The 20,887-nt window shown below is 39.9% G+C and overlaps 1 protein-coding gene across 3 annotated transcripts in view; it reads right to left on the reverse strand.

Annotated features, from left to right (window-relative positions):
- Nucleotides 1-185: 185 nt before the first annotated feature.
- The window catches only part of Actn (alpha actinin), a 39,693-nt gene continuing 18,991 nt past the window's right edge, over nt 186-20,887 (reverse strand). The window contains exons 2-22 of one of the 3 annotated variants that reach the window (XM_074090181.1): nt 18,326-18,530; nt 16,548-16,678; nt 15,672-15,906; nt 14,344-14,429; nt 13,295-13,303; nt 12,937-13,014; nt 12,248-12,340; nt 10,803-10,906; nt 10,333-10,459; nt 9,881-10,028; nt 8,543-8,693; nt 7,724-7,909; nt 7,260-7,386; nt 6,783-6,878; nt 5,522-5,710; nt 4,679-4,806; nt 3,260-3,438; nt 2,694-2,816; nt 1,999-2,105; nt 1,718-1,876; nt 186-1,111 (exon numbers count right to left, since the gene is read on the reverse strand). In XM_074090181.1, coding sequence (XP_073946282.1) covers nt 1,718-1,876; nt 1,999-2,105; nt 2,694-2,816; nt 3,260-3,438; nt 4,679-4,806; nt 5,522-5,710; nt 6,783-6,878; nt 7,260-7,386; nt 7,724-7,909; nt 8,543-8,693; nt 9,881-10,028; nt 10,333-10,459; nt 10,803-10,906; nt 12,248-12,340; nt 12,937-13,014; nt 13,295-13,303; nt 14,344-14,429; nt 15,672-15,906; nt 16,548-16,678; nt 18,326-18,530 — 2,661 coding nt within the window. In that variant the 3' untranslated portion in view covers nt 186-1,111. Of the gene's footprint in view, nt 1,112-1,717; nt 1,877-1,998; nt 2,106-2,693; nt 2,817-3,259; nt 3,439-4,678; nt 4,807-5,521; nt 5,711-6,782; nt 6,879-7,259; nt 7,387-7,723; nt 7,910-8,542; nt 8,694-9,880; nt 10,029-10,332; nt 10,460-10,802; nt 10,907-12,247; nt 12,341-12,936; nt 13,023-13,294; nt 13,304-14,343; nt 14,430-15,671; nt 15,907-16,547; nt 16,679-18,325; nt 18,531-20,887 lie in introns of all 3 variants that reach the window. The other 2 variants (XM_074090180.1, XM_074090179.1) reach the window with 2 other exon arrangements.

Here is a 20,887-nt window from a genome sequence, read left to right on the forward strand (position 1 = left end):
GTTTGCCAAATTTGACCTTGATCATCCATTTTTTTTTGGGAACTGAATAAATAATAAATCGGGAATCTTTGATATATGGAGTATGGTACGGGTAGTTTTAAAGGATTTGAGGCATTTCACAAAGACTTCAGATTTATTTTAGGTGCATCAGTTGGTTATTAGAGTGCTACAGATAAACAATAGGGTTGTGTTTAAGAGCTTTTTATTAAATTAGCTGTACATTCGAGTTAGTATACTTTTTGGGCACAATTCATTCTTAATCAATGTACCAATGTTTCTCATACTATATTGGTTGGATTAACAACACAGTCATTATTAAAAGACAAATATGGCATATCATTTATTTCGAGTACTCAAACAAAAATACTCTCATAAACGATAATCATAAAAAAATGATAAATAAATAGATGCAGGCAAGCTATGGCAATCTATGATATAAATAATTTGTGTGACACTTCCCTGCAACATTTATGAATTTAGACAGCTAAAACTTTATGTTCCTACCATAGAAGTACTATAATTACTAATGGCAGTAATTAAAATTGAACTTGTATAAATAATATTTTGCTTACAAATAAAAAAATATAACAAAAACATTCTCACAATGTGAATGAGTCTTATTTTGGTGTCACACATTAGTCAGGCCTAACATAGCACCATTTCCATCTTACAAATAAATGTTTTGTGACTTCCCTGAGAATTTCATATAAAAGTTAAAAATTACCTAATACTAATGTATAAATAGAGATGTTGTAAACATATTTTACAGATGATTTCTCTGATTTGAGCCAAAAGTTTACAGAAGTAGGTAGAAGAGTTTAACGGTGTGAAAGTTAATGGCATTTTTGGTTTGAACATTGCACATACTTATGTTTATACAGGACTGTTTTAAATATTATATAATGGCAAAGAACGTTTGCGTTACGTTGGCTGCACACTAGGGCGTCGTGTGGGTCGAATCAGCGTAAGGGAAACGTTGTCTGCGGTTCGTAGCGCCGATGTCTGGTCGGGTGGTCGGGTCGGAGCTGGGGCGCGACCAATCCTGCATGTAGTCCTTCTCGATGAGATGATGATGGCCGATGACATGACTCGATGTCCTCGTGACCTGCGTCTGAGTAAAATATGTTTAACACATAAGCCAACACAACACAGCCAGACAGCTCTACAAGTCTACATAGTGTATAGTGTAAATTATTATTATTTATAGTGAAAACATTTTTAGGCACTGGACCAATCTGGAAGAATGCCAGAGTATTTGGTGACATGAGACTAGAATTTCTATGCCAAAGTGTGTCCATGGAAGTCTCTAGAACTTATTATTACAATCATAGCTACACTGATAATTTCGTTCATGAAATAATAAATTTGTGGTTTATCCTAGGGCCTCCCTCAAAAACTACCAAGTCTGAAGGCAGGAAGGTAGGAATAGCTTGTACTTTGTTGTGCAATTGGGCCCTGAAACCGTATTGCCTAACGCTGATGTTAGGGGTCGCATTTACAATGTCTTCCTACCCTCGTCTTATAACGTGTGTCAGAAAGTGGTGAAAACGATTGTGATTTCAAGTGAGATAGATAATAAAAGGCCGTATTGCCTACCGTTTCTGGCGCTCGCGATCGCAATTAAATGACAGATTTCGTATACAAAAATTGTCATTTGATTGCGACCGCGAGCGCCAGAAACGTTAGGCAATACGGCCTCTGGTCGTGTGTGGGTTACCTAGAGGTCGGTCTCTCCGTAGAGCGCGGTGGAGAAGGCCATGTAGTCGAGCGCGCCGGGCGGCGCCCCGCCCGCGCGGTAGGGCGGCATGCGCGCCACGCAGTACTCCGCCTGGTCGGGCGGCAGCTCGCGACGCAGCTCGTCCGCTGTGATGTACGGCTGCAATATCGAGCAATAATCAACATTCAATATTTAGCATTTGAGTCTCGTTGGTAGGTGAATATTCGAGAGTTTAGACCGCTGCTTGGTTAAAAGTCAAGGAAAAGCAGAAAAAGCCTTACCTTGTCACCAGCTAAGATCCTAAAGCTGTCGATGACTTGCTCAGCGGTGTCTGTGTCTGTGGATTCCCTCGTCATGAAGTCCAGGAAAGCGTCGAATGACACGTAACCTATTAACATAAAACATTTTAAGTAAGCTTACCTACATACATGCGCATTTGTTGCCCGGGCGAGTCATGCCTTTGGCGCCCTTTTAGATACGACAAGCGACAAAATGATAGGTCGGGCAGCCGCCCCGGCCCTCCCCTCTCCTTAAAGCCAGCACTGGACAGATTCATGTTTTAGTTTACTCAATTAAAGTTAGATCTAGAGGTACAGCCACGTACAGATCAAAAATATCGATACATGAACTCTAATACCTTAAAAATAGAGTGCATGCGCCGATATATAAGACCACCTTAGCCGCTCCGAAATATTTGATGGCGACTGTACCTACACTGTTTCTTTCTAGCAATTGATAGCCAACCTTCACTTGTTGGAGAGGCACTTGAAGAAGATTTGTTAGAGCTGTGTTTGGGATTGATTGGTTCATGGTACCAAATTATCTACCTTTTCGATAATATCCATAACAAATATAATGACCCGGATAACTCACGTCTTCATTTCATGTTCAAAATATCCATAACCTTTCGTTCCCAACGGGATCAGAAATGTAGTCGGTACATCCGACGAGCTAGTTCACTAAAGTAACGTTTTACCTGTGTTGTTGGGATCGACGACGGCCAGGATACGCTGGAAGTCGAGTTCTCCTTGCCGGTCTTTGCCGATGCTGTAGCCCACAGACACCAGGCAGGATTTCAGCTCCTCGGGGGCGAGGCGGCCTATAAAGAAACAGGGATTCGAAATACGGTCAAAGTTAGCTAGCTTTGTGTAGAAATGGGGTTTATAGATATATTTATTCAGCTGCCGAGTGACTTGAGTATTGGAATTTTTTAATTTTATTTCTATCAATGTGACCAGAGTAGCACTAAGGCAGATCACTTATGATAGAAGTAGGTCTCATTGACAACAAAATCATCTGTTTGTATGGAATTTGTGAGGATTTTCCTTGTGCTATATATTCGACTCGACCGGAACAGCTCTTCCGTTTCATTCAACCAATTCGAAAATATAACGATAATGTCCTTGAACTAAAACCAACTGCAATTCTGCGACCACACACTGATTGCGATTTTTAGCTGTCGAACCTATTATTAGTCGTTTTTCAATGGCAACGGCAGTAGAAACGCTTCAGAGCCCCACGCTATCTGACGTTGACACTTACCGGTGCGGTTCTTGTCGAAGTGGTTGAAAGAGGCGCGGAACTCTGTGAGTTGTTCCTGCGTGATGCCCTTGGAGTCGCGCGTGAGGATCTGGTTCTCCACCTCGTTGATGGTGCGGTTGATGGACGTCAGCAGCTGCTCCCAGCCCACGCGGAGCGTCTCCATCGTGTATTGGGAGTACCTGCCGTTGGGGGTTACTGGTTAGAGTAGAGGGCATCTGCCAATCCCTAAGGGCGCTTGTAGACGTCATTTGTTTTCACCGGACAACGGACCGTTTTTTGCGGTGTTGTATGGCTTCGTCGTCGGACAAGTGTCCGGTGCATGTACACATATTTATTGTAAACCACACAACACCGCAAGTCCGGCAAAAAAAAAAACGGTGAAAATGTATAATTTGAATTTTAGAGGCTGTTTCACCATCCATTGATTAGTGTTAACTGACGGTTAAATGTGATGCCGTCTTCGTCTATTCGAACAAAACACATAGAGACGGCATCACATTTAACTGTCAGTTATCACTAATCAATGGATGGTGAAACAGCCCCTTAGAGTGATATTTTAACTGCAATGCACAATTTTTTTATTGACAAACAAATAAATAAATCTGTGAATTGCTTCCGGTCAGTGCCGGCACAGGACATTGGCGTTGAACATATATTTTGCGAGGCCCTACGACGCATAAGTAACCCGCATTAAATGACGATTTTTTTAAATGACCACAAAAATGAGAAATTGTCGAGGCCGACGCCTAACGTCCACTAGTAGGTCAAAGTCAAAGTCAAAATATCTTTATTCAATTTAGGCTATAACAAGCACTTATGAATGTCAAAAAAAAACTACCACCGGTTCGGAAAAACCTCTGCTGAGAAGAATCCGGCAAGAAACTCAACGAGGTATTTTAATCTAGGTTTAAGTGGTCTTAAGTCCTGTCAGATCCATATAAGAACTGTCAATTTAAGCCTTATATCGAGATTAAAAAAAGCCTACAAGACGTCCTAAAGCTGCGTTTTTACCAGATATGAGCGAAGAATCTATTTGCCATGAATCATTGCAAACGCTTAATTTACCTCTCTTCGCTCTGCTGAGCTATTTCGGCTAGAGCTGCGCTCAGCGAGAGTAAATATTTGACATGATTTATGGACGATTTTCTATTGAGGACTCAGCTGCTGCGAGGCTCTAGGCTAGCCATAGGTACTTACACTACGTTTGCCAAGACGCGGTCTCCACTCAAGAACTTGTTTACTCCAGCAGTTGTTGGTTCTTCAACAGGTATGACCAGCCCACTGCTACTTTAACTTGCTAATTCTCTGAGCTATGTCCATGACCTAGTCCTATGTCGGTTAGTCACGTTGCGGATTTTATCTTTCAGAGATACTCCGCGCACAGCTCGTTTCATGGCAGATAAATTGGTGAATACTGACCTGTTCTCGAAGATCATTCCCTCCTGCACGGCCTGGTGGATGCGCTCCAGCTCCTCGATGTGCGGCTTGTACGCGTACACGCCCGCCTCGTACTCCTTCAGCCGGCGCAGCTGGTCCTCCAGGGAGCCCTGACCAGACAATCAATCAATCAATCATTTATTCTCTGTAAACATGGTGCCTAATAGGTGTTAACGTAAGTAGCTGACAATGCTGCAGATTCACATGTTTGTATTAATTGGCATGCAAACGTTTACCTAAAATATAATATCAAAATTGTGAAGAAATAATAAAATGTTACCTTATCAAATTACATCACAAATTTTACAGACACCAAACAATCAGTAGTTTGGTCAAAATCTACACAAGGCCAATCATCTGAGGGCAAATCAGTTTTGGATCCACGAACTTTTCCAAACTGGGGCAAAATGAATCACTCGCAGCAGTTCCTTTAGTTCCTTTTTTTTATATTGATAATTCTACTTTTATGTTTTGCTAAAGGAACTTCTGCGAATACTTAATCCAGCAAAAGTATATGCCTTATATGTGGCTCTCTCCGTGATTTGATGGCCCATACCGTTGTTGATATAATACTTGCACCTCTACCCCATGCCATGCCACTATTATTCAACCTCTTCATCGCCACAAAACAAACGAAGTGACGTGCTCTGTACGCCACAGAAAAACCAGCGACAAATCAACTTGATTTTTAATTCCATTGCAGAAGGATTAATTTGGAGTTGAATGCTGGTCATGTATAGATGACCGTGGCGTGTGAGACATTCCATTGGCTGTCACGACTAGATGACTGGGGCGGTGAAGAGGTTAATAGGATACGTCGGTTACCTGCAAGCCCATGCCGATGGCGGTGACGGCGTCCATCTGGCGCTCGATCCAGGGCCCGACGGCGTTGGCCTTTTCCGCGAACTGCCGGCGCAGGGTCTCGTTGTTCTGCTGCTTGCGGAGCTCCGCAGCCAGCGTGGCGTCGCGCTGCGGCACCAGCTGTCGCACGTCGCCCCACTTGCGGTTCAGCTCCTGACAAATCAAATGATGTTAACATTGCACGTAATGGCCAATTACAGACTATCGCTATGCTATCAAGGACTAAGGGAAGGTCAACTACAAAAATATCGATTCGACCAGTTACAACAATATGTACACACGAAGCAATGAGGGCTATCGTTTTTTTGTCTTTCTAGATGGCGCCACTATTGCGTGAGGTTTTTAAGTGTGGCTTCCAAGTCTGTTATTACGGGCGTGAAAACAAAATCATATTTAGTAAACCTTAAAACCGTACCATAGAAATATCGAGCAACCACAGTGTTGCGTAGTTCCGTTTTGTTAGGAAAAAAGAGAGGACAAAAGTTTCCGAAAGACAAAACTGTCTCAAAACACAGACATTCATTGCCTCGTAACGCATAGCTGCCATAATTAATTTCAGGAAATGCAAAATATTCACAAAATTATTCTAATTATAAATAAACCCGCGTGGCTCACCCAAAAACTATGAGATTTGACATTTCGGAGACCTAACGCTACACTGGCGCCTCTAGCGGCGAATTCATACGCGATAGCCCTCATTCAATGGTGTGTGTGACACTACGGCCCAAGCTCTCTCATTCTGAAAGGAGACCTGTGCCCAGCAGTGGTGGGACGTATATAGGCTGAGATAATGATTATGACTATACCTACCATATCTTTTGTAACTTTTGCCGTATTAATATCTGTGTAGTTGACTGTACTTGATTACGGATGGTCATCATTGACATCCTCTTGAGCGTCCCACTACTGAAAATGGGCCTCCTCTCAGAATGAGAGGGTTTCGGATGTAGTTCCACAGTATTAATGTAGGTTTCTTCACGATGTTTTATTTCACCGAAAACCTTTCGGAGACGTGAAACCGGGTTCAAACCCATGATTCTCTGCTTTTTAATAAGTCATTATTAAAAGGCTGAATTTTATCCAAGGCTAGTAATAAATCGCCGTAAGCATGAACTGCAGTACCTACCTACAGTATTGGTTTTCATCAAGAAAGGCCTTAAGAAGGCTCTACGACGCTTATTGTGAAAAGGTTGTACTGCAGGTCGGGATCGGGCTATTAACTTACGTGTGCAGTGAGTGTGGTGTAGGGGTTCTCCAAGCCGCCGGGGATCTGGTGCTGCTTGACGATGGCTTCCACCTGGTGCACCAGGTTCACTATTGCCTGCAAGAATAATCACACAATGTTACAACTGTACTTTAGTTGTAGCGGGGGAACAAGGTAGGTACAAACAAGATTGTAGTTTATTGGGGAAACTGCAAAGCTACACTTGGATTAGTCAATATAGTACTTTTTTTTTACCTTATAAATCAAAGTGCGTGTTATCGATTATATATTTTTTAAATTTAATTTTAGACAGAGAAAGAAAAACTTTTTTGTGACGACACTCTCAAGTGGCGACATACTTACCTACCGTATAAAGAAAAGCGTTTTAGAGGGAGATATATAATTAAAAAAACTATAAATTTCAAATGACTTATTTCTTTTCTTTGCTAAAGATTGATTGGTACAACTTGGGGATCTTCAAAAAACGTTGAGTCATACCTGGTACTCTTTGTCGGCTTCCCCGAGCGTAGCCTTGAACCGCCCGTGCGCGTCCAGCAGCCCCGAGATCTCCTCAATCGTGTGTACGATGAACATGTCCACGAGGTCCTCGCGGGTGCCGTCCAGCCTGCACAATAGTAGATTGCACAACAAGAGCATAAAACGAGCCATTGTACCCGAGACGTTCATATAGCCACCCGAGCCGATACGGGTTTACTCGTATGCTCGAGTTTTACACTCTTCTTTTCATTTCGATTGCGAGGAAATTAAATAGCGACAGTGAAAACAATTGTATACTTAATATGTACCGTTAATTTTTCATACATTGCATATACCTAGTAGAAGCAAAGTCAATCCACTTGGACTGAAAAGCGTACAGAAGATTTTTTTTATTTGCTGACTTTGCTTCTATATATTATGACTCATTTGGGCATAATGTTTCTGCGAAGAGGCAGGATAGTTACCAGTTGTTGAAGGGCGCGGCGCGCTTGGCGAACTCGAGGTGCAAGAGGTCGATCTGTTCGAGCACACGCTCGGCGTCGTCCAACGCTTGGCGGCGGCGCTGCGTCAGCGCGCCCAGCCGGTCCCACTGCGAGCAGATGCGCTGGCAGCGCGCGTTCACTGACGCCACCTCGTGGTACTCCAGGGTGCTGGGGTCAAAAGATCAACACACACTTGTAGTAATTAGTTGGCTACGTGACCCACTCCGCACTGGCCCGAGCCCTGTCATTCTGAGAGGCCTGTGCGGTATACCACAAATTCGTCTAAAAAGCAACTGGTCTAAGAAACAACTGGTTTGAGTAGCAAGTGGTCTAAATAGCAACTGTTACTAACAAGGTTTTATTGAAAACTTGAAAATACATAGGTTAGGTTAGAGCTGCGTCAAGGCGCAAATCGCCTCAGCCACGCGAGACAGGAGCCCCGCGCAGCGGAGCTTCGTCGATTTTATAATGTTTTAAACTTTCGTGATTTTCACTCGTAGTCAAGATACCATTATCGGGACTTATCACGCTAAAACACACGAGTAATATTTACCTCGACGTTTCAACCCCGTTACAGTGGCCGTGGTCACGAATACACATGACTGACTGACTGTTCGTCGATTTTGAGTTAAAGAACTTTAGAGCACTTGTATTTAGACCAGTTGCTTTTTTATTTCTTATTTAGTGTTAAATGTCGAAACGGCTGTACGATGGGTACTGAAGCTTTGAGAGAGCACTATAAATTGGAACTTTTTCGCGTTTCACCGTCTGTTCTGGACCTTATAGTTACGGCATGCTTACTTGAGTTCCTGTGCGATGGCAGCGATCTGTTCCACGCGGTCCTGGTGCGCGGCGAGGTCGGACTCGAAGGCTTCGTGCTTCTTCTTCAGAGCCTTGATGTCCTGCAGCTTACACTGCCTGAAGTCCTGGGACTGGAGCATCTCCTCCTTGCCTGAGAACCACAATAATTATCAGCCATTGAGGAATCGCCGCATGCAGCATGCGGCGAACGACTCAGTGTAATTGCCGCTTTAAGTTCGGAACATAGACATTTTCGTCTTGCTAGATCAGTGTTTTTCAAACTTTTTTCATGTCGCGACCCTCTTGGTTTGAAAAAAGATTGAAAAACATGACGACTGAACACGCGGCTTTAACGAGGTCATCCGTCCATTTCGTTGGTGGACGTATCTTACTAGATACCTACCCAAAATATCGTTTTTAAATAGAACACCGTAGAAATAACATCAAAAGTATCAGTTAATTATTAATTTGGTATGTTAACTATTTACTTTTTCGTTCAGTTTTGTTCAGTTGTTACACGTTCATATGTAGGTAAATACACATATCAAGTCCCATCTTACTCCATAAGTTTAAAAATAGAAAGATCCAATTTTCCAACTGCACAGCAATATTTGCCAGCAACAAATATTTAAATACATCTTATAAAGAAAGCATTAATCGGTGTTGATTTCATTTGTTCTATTTACTAATTGTTTGGCTCGACCTAGTTGGCAGCGGCGAAGATCGGCATGATTAGACTAGAATGTGAACACAATCCTGATTGCAACATGTGCATTAGAATTTAGAATACACTGTCATTTTGGTCCTTTCACCTTATTTAGGATACTTTGAACTTATAACTATTTTCACTTGCCCAAATACTATACACACTACACACACTATACCTACATAATGGTAGCGGAAGAGCAATGACTTGCTCCTGGAGCAAAAAGCTAAAAAGTTGTAATTAACAGCCCTTGACTTGATATAGATCAAAATCCATTGATTAGTTCAGCCATATATATTGAAACTGAGCTCAATTTGAGTATGTCTGATCTTTTTAGACTCTATAACCGGTAAGCGGTTATAATTTACTCTGTGCCATTTTCCTCTGTGATGTGATTTATAACGTTGAGACGAAAATCGCATCACCACAAAGTGACTAATAGTTACAAAAATTGCCACATGTCGTTTGACGTGAGGTTAGTGATTTGATTACTTCTCACGTATTACTGTAAACAATGACGTGAAATAACGTCCACTTTAAGATCGCACAATGAATAGGGAAATCGCTCTCCGCGTCGCCATGGCATGGACATAAGGCGTTTTTCTTTGACGTGATTTTAAAAAAGCAGTTACCCCTGGTCCAGTCCTCGTGGATGTCGGCTTTGTGCTTGAACTTCTGGGCCAAGTACTCGAGCCTCTCCAGACGCATCATCTCGCTGAGCAGCCACTCTTCGAAGGCCTTCTCAGCGATTTCCAAGCCCTTCCAGGCTCCTGCGATGTCCTGAAAGAAGACAAGTAAAAAATCGTCCTTAAGTACTAGTCGGAGTCGCGCTAGGGTTAACAGAGCTCCTAAGCAAAATATAGTGTAGTGTTATTATTATAAGTATTTGGTCATATGTACAGTCGAGGAAACTGAATCGTGTACCATGGTGGGACATTTTCATAATCAATTTCACTATGTTTTCTTTGGTAAATGTATGAAATGTCAATATAACGTCACTAGGATAAAGGTTCCACCCTGGTCCGCGATTCAGTTTCTTTGTTTGTACCTAGCTACAAGCGTTTGGAAGGAGGAGAATACTTACAGAAACCATCTTGCCCTCAGTAGGCATGTAGGCGGGGCGGTTGCTAAGGCGCAGCTTGGTCTGCAGCGTGTTAAAGTTGGTCTCGAGCTTGGCCTTCTGCTCCACGCGGGGTGGCTTGTGCTTACGCCTGCAAACATATTGCCACTCTTAAGATTCTTTCTCTAAAGATAAACCGAGTGTGTGTATATCGCACCTTCAGAATTATACTGCCTCAATTCGAAATATTTTCATTTCAATAATAAACTTTGTGCCAAAACAACCAAGTATAGTTTAAAAATGACATATTTCAAATTGAGTCGCTATATTATTTGAGGGTACGATATGTTTTTATGCGTTTAGTTTTAAATGGGTCCCACAGCATTGCAGCTTGCCGCAACATTATGCCGGGATTGTTGAGCCACTTGCCACTGTTCATAATTTGGCCGTGTAATGCTGTTCTGTTTTATATGGTACGTCTAGTTGAATGTTACCTGTAAGTACGATAGTCCTCCAGTTTCTTCTGGCAACCGGCGAGGGAGTTGTCGGTCTGACGGCTGTTCAGCCACGGCATGGTACGCCGGATCCATTCCAGTAGCTTCAAACAAAAAATGTACATCAATGTACTTTATCCTGTGTATCGAATATGTGTAAATAAATCTCTCTCTCTCTCTTTTTAATTTCTACTTATCACTGTGTTGGCAGAGAAATTATCCTGTTACTTATACTTTACTGATATCCAACTAACATAATAAATGCGAAAGTTTGTAAGTCTGTTTGTTTGTTACTTCGTCACGTCTAAACTGCTGAACCGATTTAGATGAAATTCGGTATACAGATAGTTATAGCGCCCCGGGGAAGGACATAGGATACTTTTTATCCCGGAAAATGTCATGGTTCGCGCGGGATAGTGAAAACCGAATTCTACGCGGACGGAGTCGCGGGTAACGGCTAGTTACATATATACATATTGTGAAAACGTGTTTGCTAAATTATGAAATTTGGTTTGTATTCGATTTGGTCTGGGAAAAGTACATACATATCTAACTTATTCAAATTATATCATCATTCCTTTATGAGCATCGTGATTTTCACTATCAGATCTTTTCTATTGAATTCGTTGTTTATATTAAGCACCTGGGCGACCGAGTTTCGCTCGGGCTAATATTCAAAAACATGCGTTTTCTCAGAGATAAGACCAAGCTAAATCGAATGGTCGTCCCCCGAAATACAACATATCAAAAATCATCCCCGAAATAAAAAAATAAATATAAAGAATTGCAAGTGTAAATTCTTAATTGCTTATACTTGATTGCTTGCTTATTTGAAATGCTTATTTCACACGTGCGAAGCTGCGGGTAAAAGCTTGTAATATAGGTACTTATTTGCTTTCTCAACTATCCACTATTTAATCATAATATGGCCTAATAAGGTGATTCAATTTCTAGCAATTTCTTTCTCAATTCTAGCAATAATAAAATAGTTTTGTCTCAGTATTTTACTGCTACATTAGATATGGGACTTTACGCGCATACATTTTACGGTTATTAAAACTATATGATGTAAGCATTTTATATATAATTATGAGTTTGTGGAACCCTATGATTATTAGTGACTACAATCTATTTGTGTAGTTTTTGAACCATACGCGTTTTCTTTTATGGTGAGACTTCTAGTGATGCTTACATTAAAAAATTAACTATCTTCACCATGGATTGCAGTGGCCAACTTCATTAGACCAAGTAGCTTTAATATTTACTGACTCTAGAGTAATCAGTAGATATTAAATCTCTTTGGTCTAATGAGTCACTAATTACATAAAAATTGTATTTTTCATAGACATTTCTACATAAACAACTATATTTCTGTTATGTCACGACCGACAACTCCTAGTGTAAATAATAATAGCCTCAACATTTGTGCCAAAACCTATACTTACATCGCTGGCGAGACGTTCGTACTCTTCCATGAGGCGTTCGTTCTCCTGGTTGACTTTGAGAACTTTGCAGATGCGGTTCGCGGCCGTTTCAGCCTGTAATTGAAACATTTATCAATAATCTTTAATTAGCTAGCAGAAAAAATAATCATTTTCATTTCTTAGGATTTAATTTTCAACTAATTAATGGAAAATTTATCCGGTTCGAAGGACCATGTGATTCGTCTTTTTAATTCCTAACTGATGTTATAAACAGATGTCAAATAATATCAAGACTCAATGATATATCAAAAGGAAATTGATTAAGATAATAATATGTCATTCTTTCGTTATTTACTTTTCAATACCTAAAGCAATACGTATACCAATTGTCGCTCTCGATTGACTACTTCAAACTTGTTCTCTTTACTGCCTCTCAATGTAATACAATTTGCACGATTTTACTTGCATGCCCAACTGGGTTTAACGCCTGAATCAAATCAATCATTTGTTCGTAGAGAGACGTACCGAGTAGCAAATGGCAAACGGTAAAGCCCAATTCAGACAATGCAAGAAATTGCATGCAAGTTTCACTAAATTGCGGTATTTGTTTGATCAACTGAATTCATTGTCTCTTAATAGTCCGCAATGTAACGCAACTCGCTTGCAAGTTTGTCAAAATGAGGTTTAAGTCGTGGTGGGAGTGCACAAACCTTCTGCGCCCCGGAGAAGCAATGGTAGTACGAGGATACGTAGGTCATGACGGCCCGTTCGTCCGGCATGGCGGTGTTCTGCAGATCTGGCAAGCGGCAGGCACGCGACACGGGTTAGTTAGTTCCATGCGATGCTGACACTAACCTGTATTGAACTGGATGACGCAACTGTATGACAATAATTTTGAAAAACAAAAATGGCTCTGGTCGGGTTTCTTATCGGTTTCTTATCAAGAATAACTGATTTCGGCAAACTTAAATTTGACAAAGAATCATAGATTATGATGTGTTAAGTCGACTAGCGTCATCCACTTCAATACAGATCCGTGTTTAGTTATTTAACGGACTTTACTTAGACGTTGGTCAACTCAAAAGAAGAGACCATATAAATATCTAAGAAGTTAAAATGCCTTGTTTCATATACGTCCATATGTACCAGCCGTGTTTTGATCAACTGCATGTTCGTTAAAACACGACAAGTTTATTTGAAACCGTTAGAAGAGAAGAAGTAATCTAATCCTCAAATATAATTTAATATTATTAATTTATATTATGATTGTACAACGTTCTTTATTTGGCCGCCCCGCGCAAAATTACAATTATCCACTTCTCTACCGACGGCTTCATTTGTCATCAAGTTAATAACAAAGCTTACAAACATTATACACAACAACACAAATTTGATTAAAAATACGAGTATATGGCTGGAACAGCGGAAATGATTATTTTTTTGATAAGGAAGGCGACTCTGTCTGTGCTGTGCGAGTACAAAAAAGGATCGCACTGCGCTAATAAGCGAGTAATAAAAGCTGCGACAGATGCGAACTTGCTAAGCTGAGACCGTATTGTCTAACGCCAAAACGTTCGTAATAGTGTTCACCATCTCTTTTTATCCTCATTTTATACCGTGTGACAGAAAGAAGTGGTGAAAATGATTGTGATTCCCAGTGCGTTAGACAGTAAGGCCTCTGATTGTAGCTGGCCGAGATATTTTAACACGGATTTGACAGCTGCCTTCCTTACCACGCGATTCATATCCTAACTAATATAAGTAATAAACAGGTCACATACTACGAAGTGCAAAATTCGAACTTCGTATCTTGCGTCCCGCTGACGCTGATATTATTTAATACGAGAGTGACAGGGACGGTACGATACAAACTTCGATTTTCGAATTTTGTAGCAGCCCAACTCAAAGCAAAAGAGATAGTTTCGGATTAGGTACAAACAATCCCAACTTTGGGCCGTTGAGATTCATTGATAATACTTTAAAAGGGGCTTTCACTAACTGTTCCAAACAAAAGACCGAGACTGATTCATGCTTTAAGTGACACACAAAGGCGCGTTGCGTTAAGGGCTCGGGTATCAAACTGGGTCTGGCGGTAGCTTTCGATGGCCATTTTATACCTGTTGCGCGCCTTGGAAGGCGTGGTAGTAACATGACACATAGGTCATAATGGCTCGCTCGTCCGGCTTTGGTGTGTTAATAAGGTCTGTAATACCCGGTAGAAACATGAGTGATACATAGTTTATTGGTTTAAGTGTCAATAAAATTAAAAGTTTATTTGCAGTAGTCGGTCCCTTAAGAAATACAGTTAAAATCAATGTCGTTACGTTAAGTCAGCTGCATGATAGTAGATCTCGTCATTGGGTCAAATTGACGAATCATTAGCGATACGTGTTGTCCTAAGATACATTAATACATATAAATTAAGTAAATACCCTCATCTGTTAGGTCTTTGGAGATCACAAAGTTTATGATAGATAATTTATAAATTGCAAATGATTGCTGGCTAAATATTACCTTAATATTTGGTCTTAGAAACTTTATAATAATCCCTTTCATCAATTATTTTGTTATTTTAAGTGAAAGTTCATTTTTTTCAGTTTTAAAAAAGCAAGTCACAACCATGGTCCTGGGTCCTGGATTTAGCCATGCAAGCTACCTACTATATAGTAATTTATATATTTTTTTATAGCATAAAAACTTTGAAGTAAAAAAAAACAAGTGAGGGTATTTATCTCAACTACCGTATCTCCTACTATTGGTCGTAGTCATGTCATCGCGTATCACAAACGCGTATAGGTAAATAATAATATGTCCGGAATAATAATATACGAAGTTATAAGGTACCTAATACACTGGAGTATTAGGAAGAGTTAGAAACATGTGATACATTTTTTAAATACTTAATTAGACAAAAAACACACATTTGACTACGATATTTGGAGTTTAAAAACTCTTCTAATATTCTCTAAGGTATCACCTCTTGAAGTTCCTACATTGTTATTCAGAATACTTTGCATATATATACGCGAACCTATTCGTAGGTATATCTGACACAACTACATTCGAAATGTATGCAGTCCTGATGGTCCCAAAGGAAAATCAGCGCCATTCGCAACGGCATTATGCTGATTTGAGACCATTTCGTGACCGTGAAACGTATTTTCTCTAACATCCAAGGAAAAGTCGTCCTTATCTTCGTGATAATAGAACGCGAAGTACGTCTTTGTACTGCACACTTTGTAAAGCACTATATAAGCCTCGACCGCGAGCAGGGATTGTCGGCCTTGTAGCTCTAGATGGCCTCGTTAACACTCGTCAGGCAATCCCATATTTCGCAACCTCTGCAGTAATGTACTATTTCATTTGTTTATTTTATGTAATGTCACGATTGTCACGAATAAATCTTTCTTTCTTGTCTTTCTTCTTTCTATTTTAAATAACTCACCATCAGGGTCCAACATGCGCGGGATGTCGAGATACTTCTCAGCCACATCGAAGGCCGTGTTCAAGTTCTCCAGTGGGTTATCCTTGGACAGTTTGCTGTAGTCGATCAGATCGGGCCTGTGCCTGTGGATGAGCGCGCAGAAGGCCAGGCCGTCCTTGAAGGACAGGTGGAAGTTTTGTACGTTGACGTTCTTATAGGGAGCGGTCTTGCGCTGGCACCAGAGGAGGAGACCTTCCTGTAGTAGATAAGGTTTCTCTTTAGCATGTGTCGACTGTATAGCTTAGTGGTAGTGATCCTGACTATGAAACTGGAGGTACCGGGTTCGAATTCCGGTAAGGGCAGACATTTGCGTGAAGAAAATAGATGTTTGTAGGTACTCGAGTCCTGGACTGGATGGTATATATTTTGAGTAAATTTATTTGTATAAGTATGTATTTATCCGTTGCTAACACCTAAGAACCACAGTAAAAGCTTAGCTAAAGTTAGGTACGAAGTCAATTGGTGTAAATTAATAAAAATAGTTAGTTTATTCAGATAACTTAGTTTCATAATTGTTCAACAATATTAATATTGTTTACTATTATAGGGTTATATTATTATGGGTTGGTAGATGATGGTGTTGTGTTTATAGTTTGTCATATCTTGATATGTGGACGACTTTAAAAAGTTGTTTTATCAGTTCATATCTACTACCTACACTGCCCCTAACCTGCTACCTAAACTGTTTGACTACAGCGATGGATTAAATTAATTTGCGTTCAAGATACATAGGGATATAACTTTGCACTTTTATAGACTGTCTACACGTAAGATCGCTAATTTTTATTATAATGTAAAATACATTGACAACTTCATGGTCAAAATGCCTTTGCTTACCTTGGCGGTCATTTCTTCCACCGAGATGTCCTGGATGGCGAACCTCAGGATGATGGTCCAGATCATACCCAGCGTCATTTTCAGGTTGCCATCGACAATTTCTTCAGCGCCGATCGACACCAATTTCACGCCTGGAAAATTGAAGATATAAAGTTAAATGAAAAATAAAATGTCGTTGTGGTGCAGAATGTTTAAGGCCCGATTACACGCAGCGACTTGCGCAAAAGGCTTGTGCAAAAATTGGCGCAAAAACTGTATGGCGTCCAAAAGCCATTTGTGCGGTATACTGTTTTGCCGTCTTAATGCACATGCTTGCTTGGGAAAATTGGAATTTGTGCAAGTATGATTAAGTGTGTAGCCGGACCATTACACACCTATGCTGGATAAGGTGCATTAAATTGTATAAATTGTGCTAGGGTTATACGAGCTTTGCTATTAACGCTTAGTATTTGTCACTGATTATTACATGATTTCGTATGGCTTTTCAAACATGACGTTAAAGTGACAAGGTACAAAAGTGATCACTTATTTTTAGCAAGAAAAAAAATTGTGGCTCTTTAACAACTTTGAAATTTTGTAAATTGTAATTTTTGACTCTTCCCACTCAAGCTTGCCGACCCCTGACCTAGTACCTACTACATCTATGCATTTAATGACATAGTTTTAAAACTGACTAACTGCCTACTTTTTAGGTGATAAGGATAACTCAAAACTTAAGTCATAATTCATAATGTCATACTTACTCATTGTCAAAATAAAATCTGACTATTTGAGCTAACTTTTTTAAGCCACTAATATTGGTAGGACATAGGTACGAGTACATCATAATGAGTGCATTAATTACAAAGTACAATTGTTTATTTTCCTTGTACCCTGAAACGTTGTGTCGTTCATTTGCAGTGATATGGATAGCTTCGTACTATGACCACAACCGAGACTAAACCAGCTATGCATGTTTTCCTTCTTCACCATGTCATTTTACCAAATTTAAGACCTATAAGTTCAACGTGTTCTATCAACGCGTCGATCTAGTGAATGACTTGCGCATTAATTAGATAACTGGAGAATGAACATCTTATACTCCTCGTAACCCTAAAAGGGTTCCGTAGTCAACTAGAAACCCTTATAGTTTCGCCATATGTCTGTCTGTATGTATGTCTATCTGTGTCTGTCCGTCCGCGGCTAGGCTCAGAGACAGTACTAGAAAGCTGTAATTTGGCATGACATGTATACAATCAGTCACGCCGACAAAGTGGTAAAATAAAAAACTAAAAAGATATTGTTTAGGGTACCTGTAGGCACAGAGCTGTAGGTAACCATCCATAGATGTAAAGTGGGGGTGTTTTTTTTTTCTCGACTCATCCTATAGTGTGAGGTATCGTTGGAAAACTACTGAGGGGTTGCTAAGACGATTTTTCTATTCAGTGATCTGTTTGCGAAATATTAAACTTTAAAGCGCAAATATTTATAGAAATCGAGCGTTCCCCCCTCTAAGACTTTTAAGTCTTACAACAGTTTACTGTTGGGTGGAAAAAAAAGAATGGTAGTAAATAGGTATATCAAATTAACAAGGAAAATTATAGCGGCTAAGATTACTTGAGAATTATTATTAGTTTAAGTGTAAATAGCAGCTTAAGGTATAAAATATACCTAAACTTGGAAGATTCCGTACACAATACGAAATCCTTAGAAAAATATTACTTGATTTTTTCGTAATGGCTACGAAACCCTATCCTGGGCGTGTCCGACACGCTCATGACCGATTTTTTTATAGTTACCTTTGGAAGCGATGAAGTCCAAAGCCTTGTTTACATTGGCGATCTTGTGGAACCTCATCTTGCCGCGGTCGGGCTTGGGCAGCGTCTCCCCGGAGATGACTTCGAGTAGCAGCATCAGCTTCAAGCCGTTGCGGAAGTCATCTTCGATGTTCTCTATGCCAGTGCCGGCCTTGCGGAGGTGGCTGTTGCACCATGCTGTGAAGGTCTGGAAGGGGAGACGAGCTATGTTTGAATTTATTGCCGTGACAATTTAAGGTATATTTTTACAAAGCTCTTGAATCTTTATTTTAACACGACACAAACGCAATTTCTTTTTCTTGTTGTACGATTGATTATTTCGATAGTTAAACTTTGAGTGAGGGACAAAATAAACAGCGAGTCGGTCAGTCCTACGCTATACGGCCCTTATAAAACATGACATGAGTTTTAAACACTCATTTGAATAAAGCTTTAAGTATACGGGACGGAATTTACCTGCACATTATCCGTTTCATTTCATAGCAGCTTTAAATGTCTATCTACGTACTCGATTATTTACGTTGGACAATTAATTTAATTATTAACACAATAGTTTAGTTACTACTTTTAATATTCTAGCTTTTAAGGACTACATACACACATACATAAACATCACGCCTGTATTCCCAAATGGGGTAGGCAGAGCACACGAAACGATACCGCTTCGGAGCCACTTTTAGCAATTTTAGGTTTAAAGTTTGACAAAAAAAAAGTTACAATAGTGATAGGTTGCTAGTCTGTCGCCTACGGTATAACTTCACCTATATCCTTAGTCGCCTCTTACGACATCCACGGAAGAAATTCTAACCCGACACCACACGGACTAAGGACTAGTAATACAAAAGAAAGTAGGTAGTAAAAAGGTAAAAAAAAAAAACAATAAAACATTCCATGATTTACTTCTTTTTTTTGACCAAGTAAGTTAAATCCATCGCCGCTAGAGCCGTTTAATAATCAGAACGTTTGTTTAACTAAAACATACTACGAGTACTTAATATAATAATTAGATCTGATTAAAAAAGATTTGAATGTTGAATCAAAATGTTATTGATTTCAGGCTTTACGTTTTAACTTTACGGCGGGGGGTCTTCACATGCACCATAAGTCCATAACAAACAAAACAATGATCTAAACACATGACCGATTTGTTTGTTTAACAACATTGTTATCAGCAGCAGAGATGATTCCCCGAGGAATTTAATCAGTAGCTGTGGTAGCGCCGTCATTCATGCCCTTATCAGCCTTATCTGAAGCAACGTGTCTAATCTCATTCTAATCACCATTAAATTGATATTCATTCATACGTGCTTCAAAAGTTAGTAAGATTTACATATTTTTCGCATATTCCGGTTAGTTTGGCCGAGCACTAGTTTAAATTAAATATTTAGTTTTGAGATTACTGTAAGTACTATGTTTGTCTTTCCCCACGAGCACAGAATAGATAATAGTAGAAGTCCACCGAGGTGTAGGTGTATCATGTTGTCATATGATAAAAATGCAATACTTATAATTATGTCTAATGTAATTTAATTATCATCTTATCAACACAGTAGATTATTCAATTTCATTTGAAAGAAAGAAAAAAATACATTTATTTAACAATAGAAAAAACATAAGATACATGACGCTTAATAGGTCCCCACAGCATAATGCTACGCTACGGCAAGCCATGGCGCTAATTTTTTCATATTTAAAAAAACACAAAAAAAACAGATCACAAGAATCCATATCATTTGTACGTCTCGTATAAGCTAATATTGCATTATGCACCTTGTCCTGTTTCTACAACTTAATTCAGTAGTTAAAATAAATGTGAAAATAACTGTGTCTGTCTGTATGTTACCTCTTCACGCTTAAACCGCTGAATCGATTCACATAAAATTTGGTAGGGGGATACTGTATTTTGGTAGTTGGAGACCTTGCCTTGAGAAGGACATGTACGATAGTTTACTCCCAGAAAATGTTCAAGCGGGATAACGACAAACGAATTTTTAGTGGAGAAAGTCGCGGGCAAAAGGCTAGCGTCTAATATTCTTAAATAACCGTGAACAGATATACAAATGAAATTCGCACAAGTGGCGTTAATCAATACTGCAGTTGCATCAGGTACAGAGGGTCGCTTGCGAGGGTCCGACCCCCTTCCAAACTGCGATTATTAGCAGTCGGCGGCTTCGTTGGGGCGCCCACTGCTTGCTTTGGAATAATTTGTGGGTCTTTGTGTTAGATCTAATTGCTTTGAAGTTAAGCTTATACAGTTTTTGTGATGAAGATATACTATAAGTACAGTCAGCATCAAAAGTAGCTATATACTTTCGCACTTTTGTCGTTTTACAGCCACGTACCTACCTACTAAACGCCATGCAAGATTGTCAATGTGTCAATGCGACAAAGTAAAAAAGTGATACGCTACTTTTGATGCTGACTGTACACCTAGTTATAGTCGACTACAAAGACATTGATACGACTAAAGTAACAAAAATAAGTATAGGTACACACCTTAATGTCAAGTCAATAAAGTTGCGTGTACATATTTCTGTAACTTTG

This window comes from Choristoneura fumiferana, chromosome 7 (assembly GCF_025370935.1).
Source record: "Choristoneura fumiferana chromosome 7, NRCan_CFum_1, whole genome shotgun sequence".
Lineage (NCBI taxonomy): Eukaryota > Metazoa > Arthropoda > Insecta > Lepidoptera > Tortricidae > Choristoneura > Choristoneura fumiferana.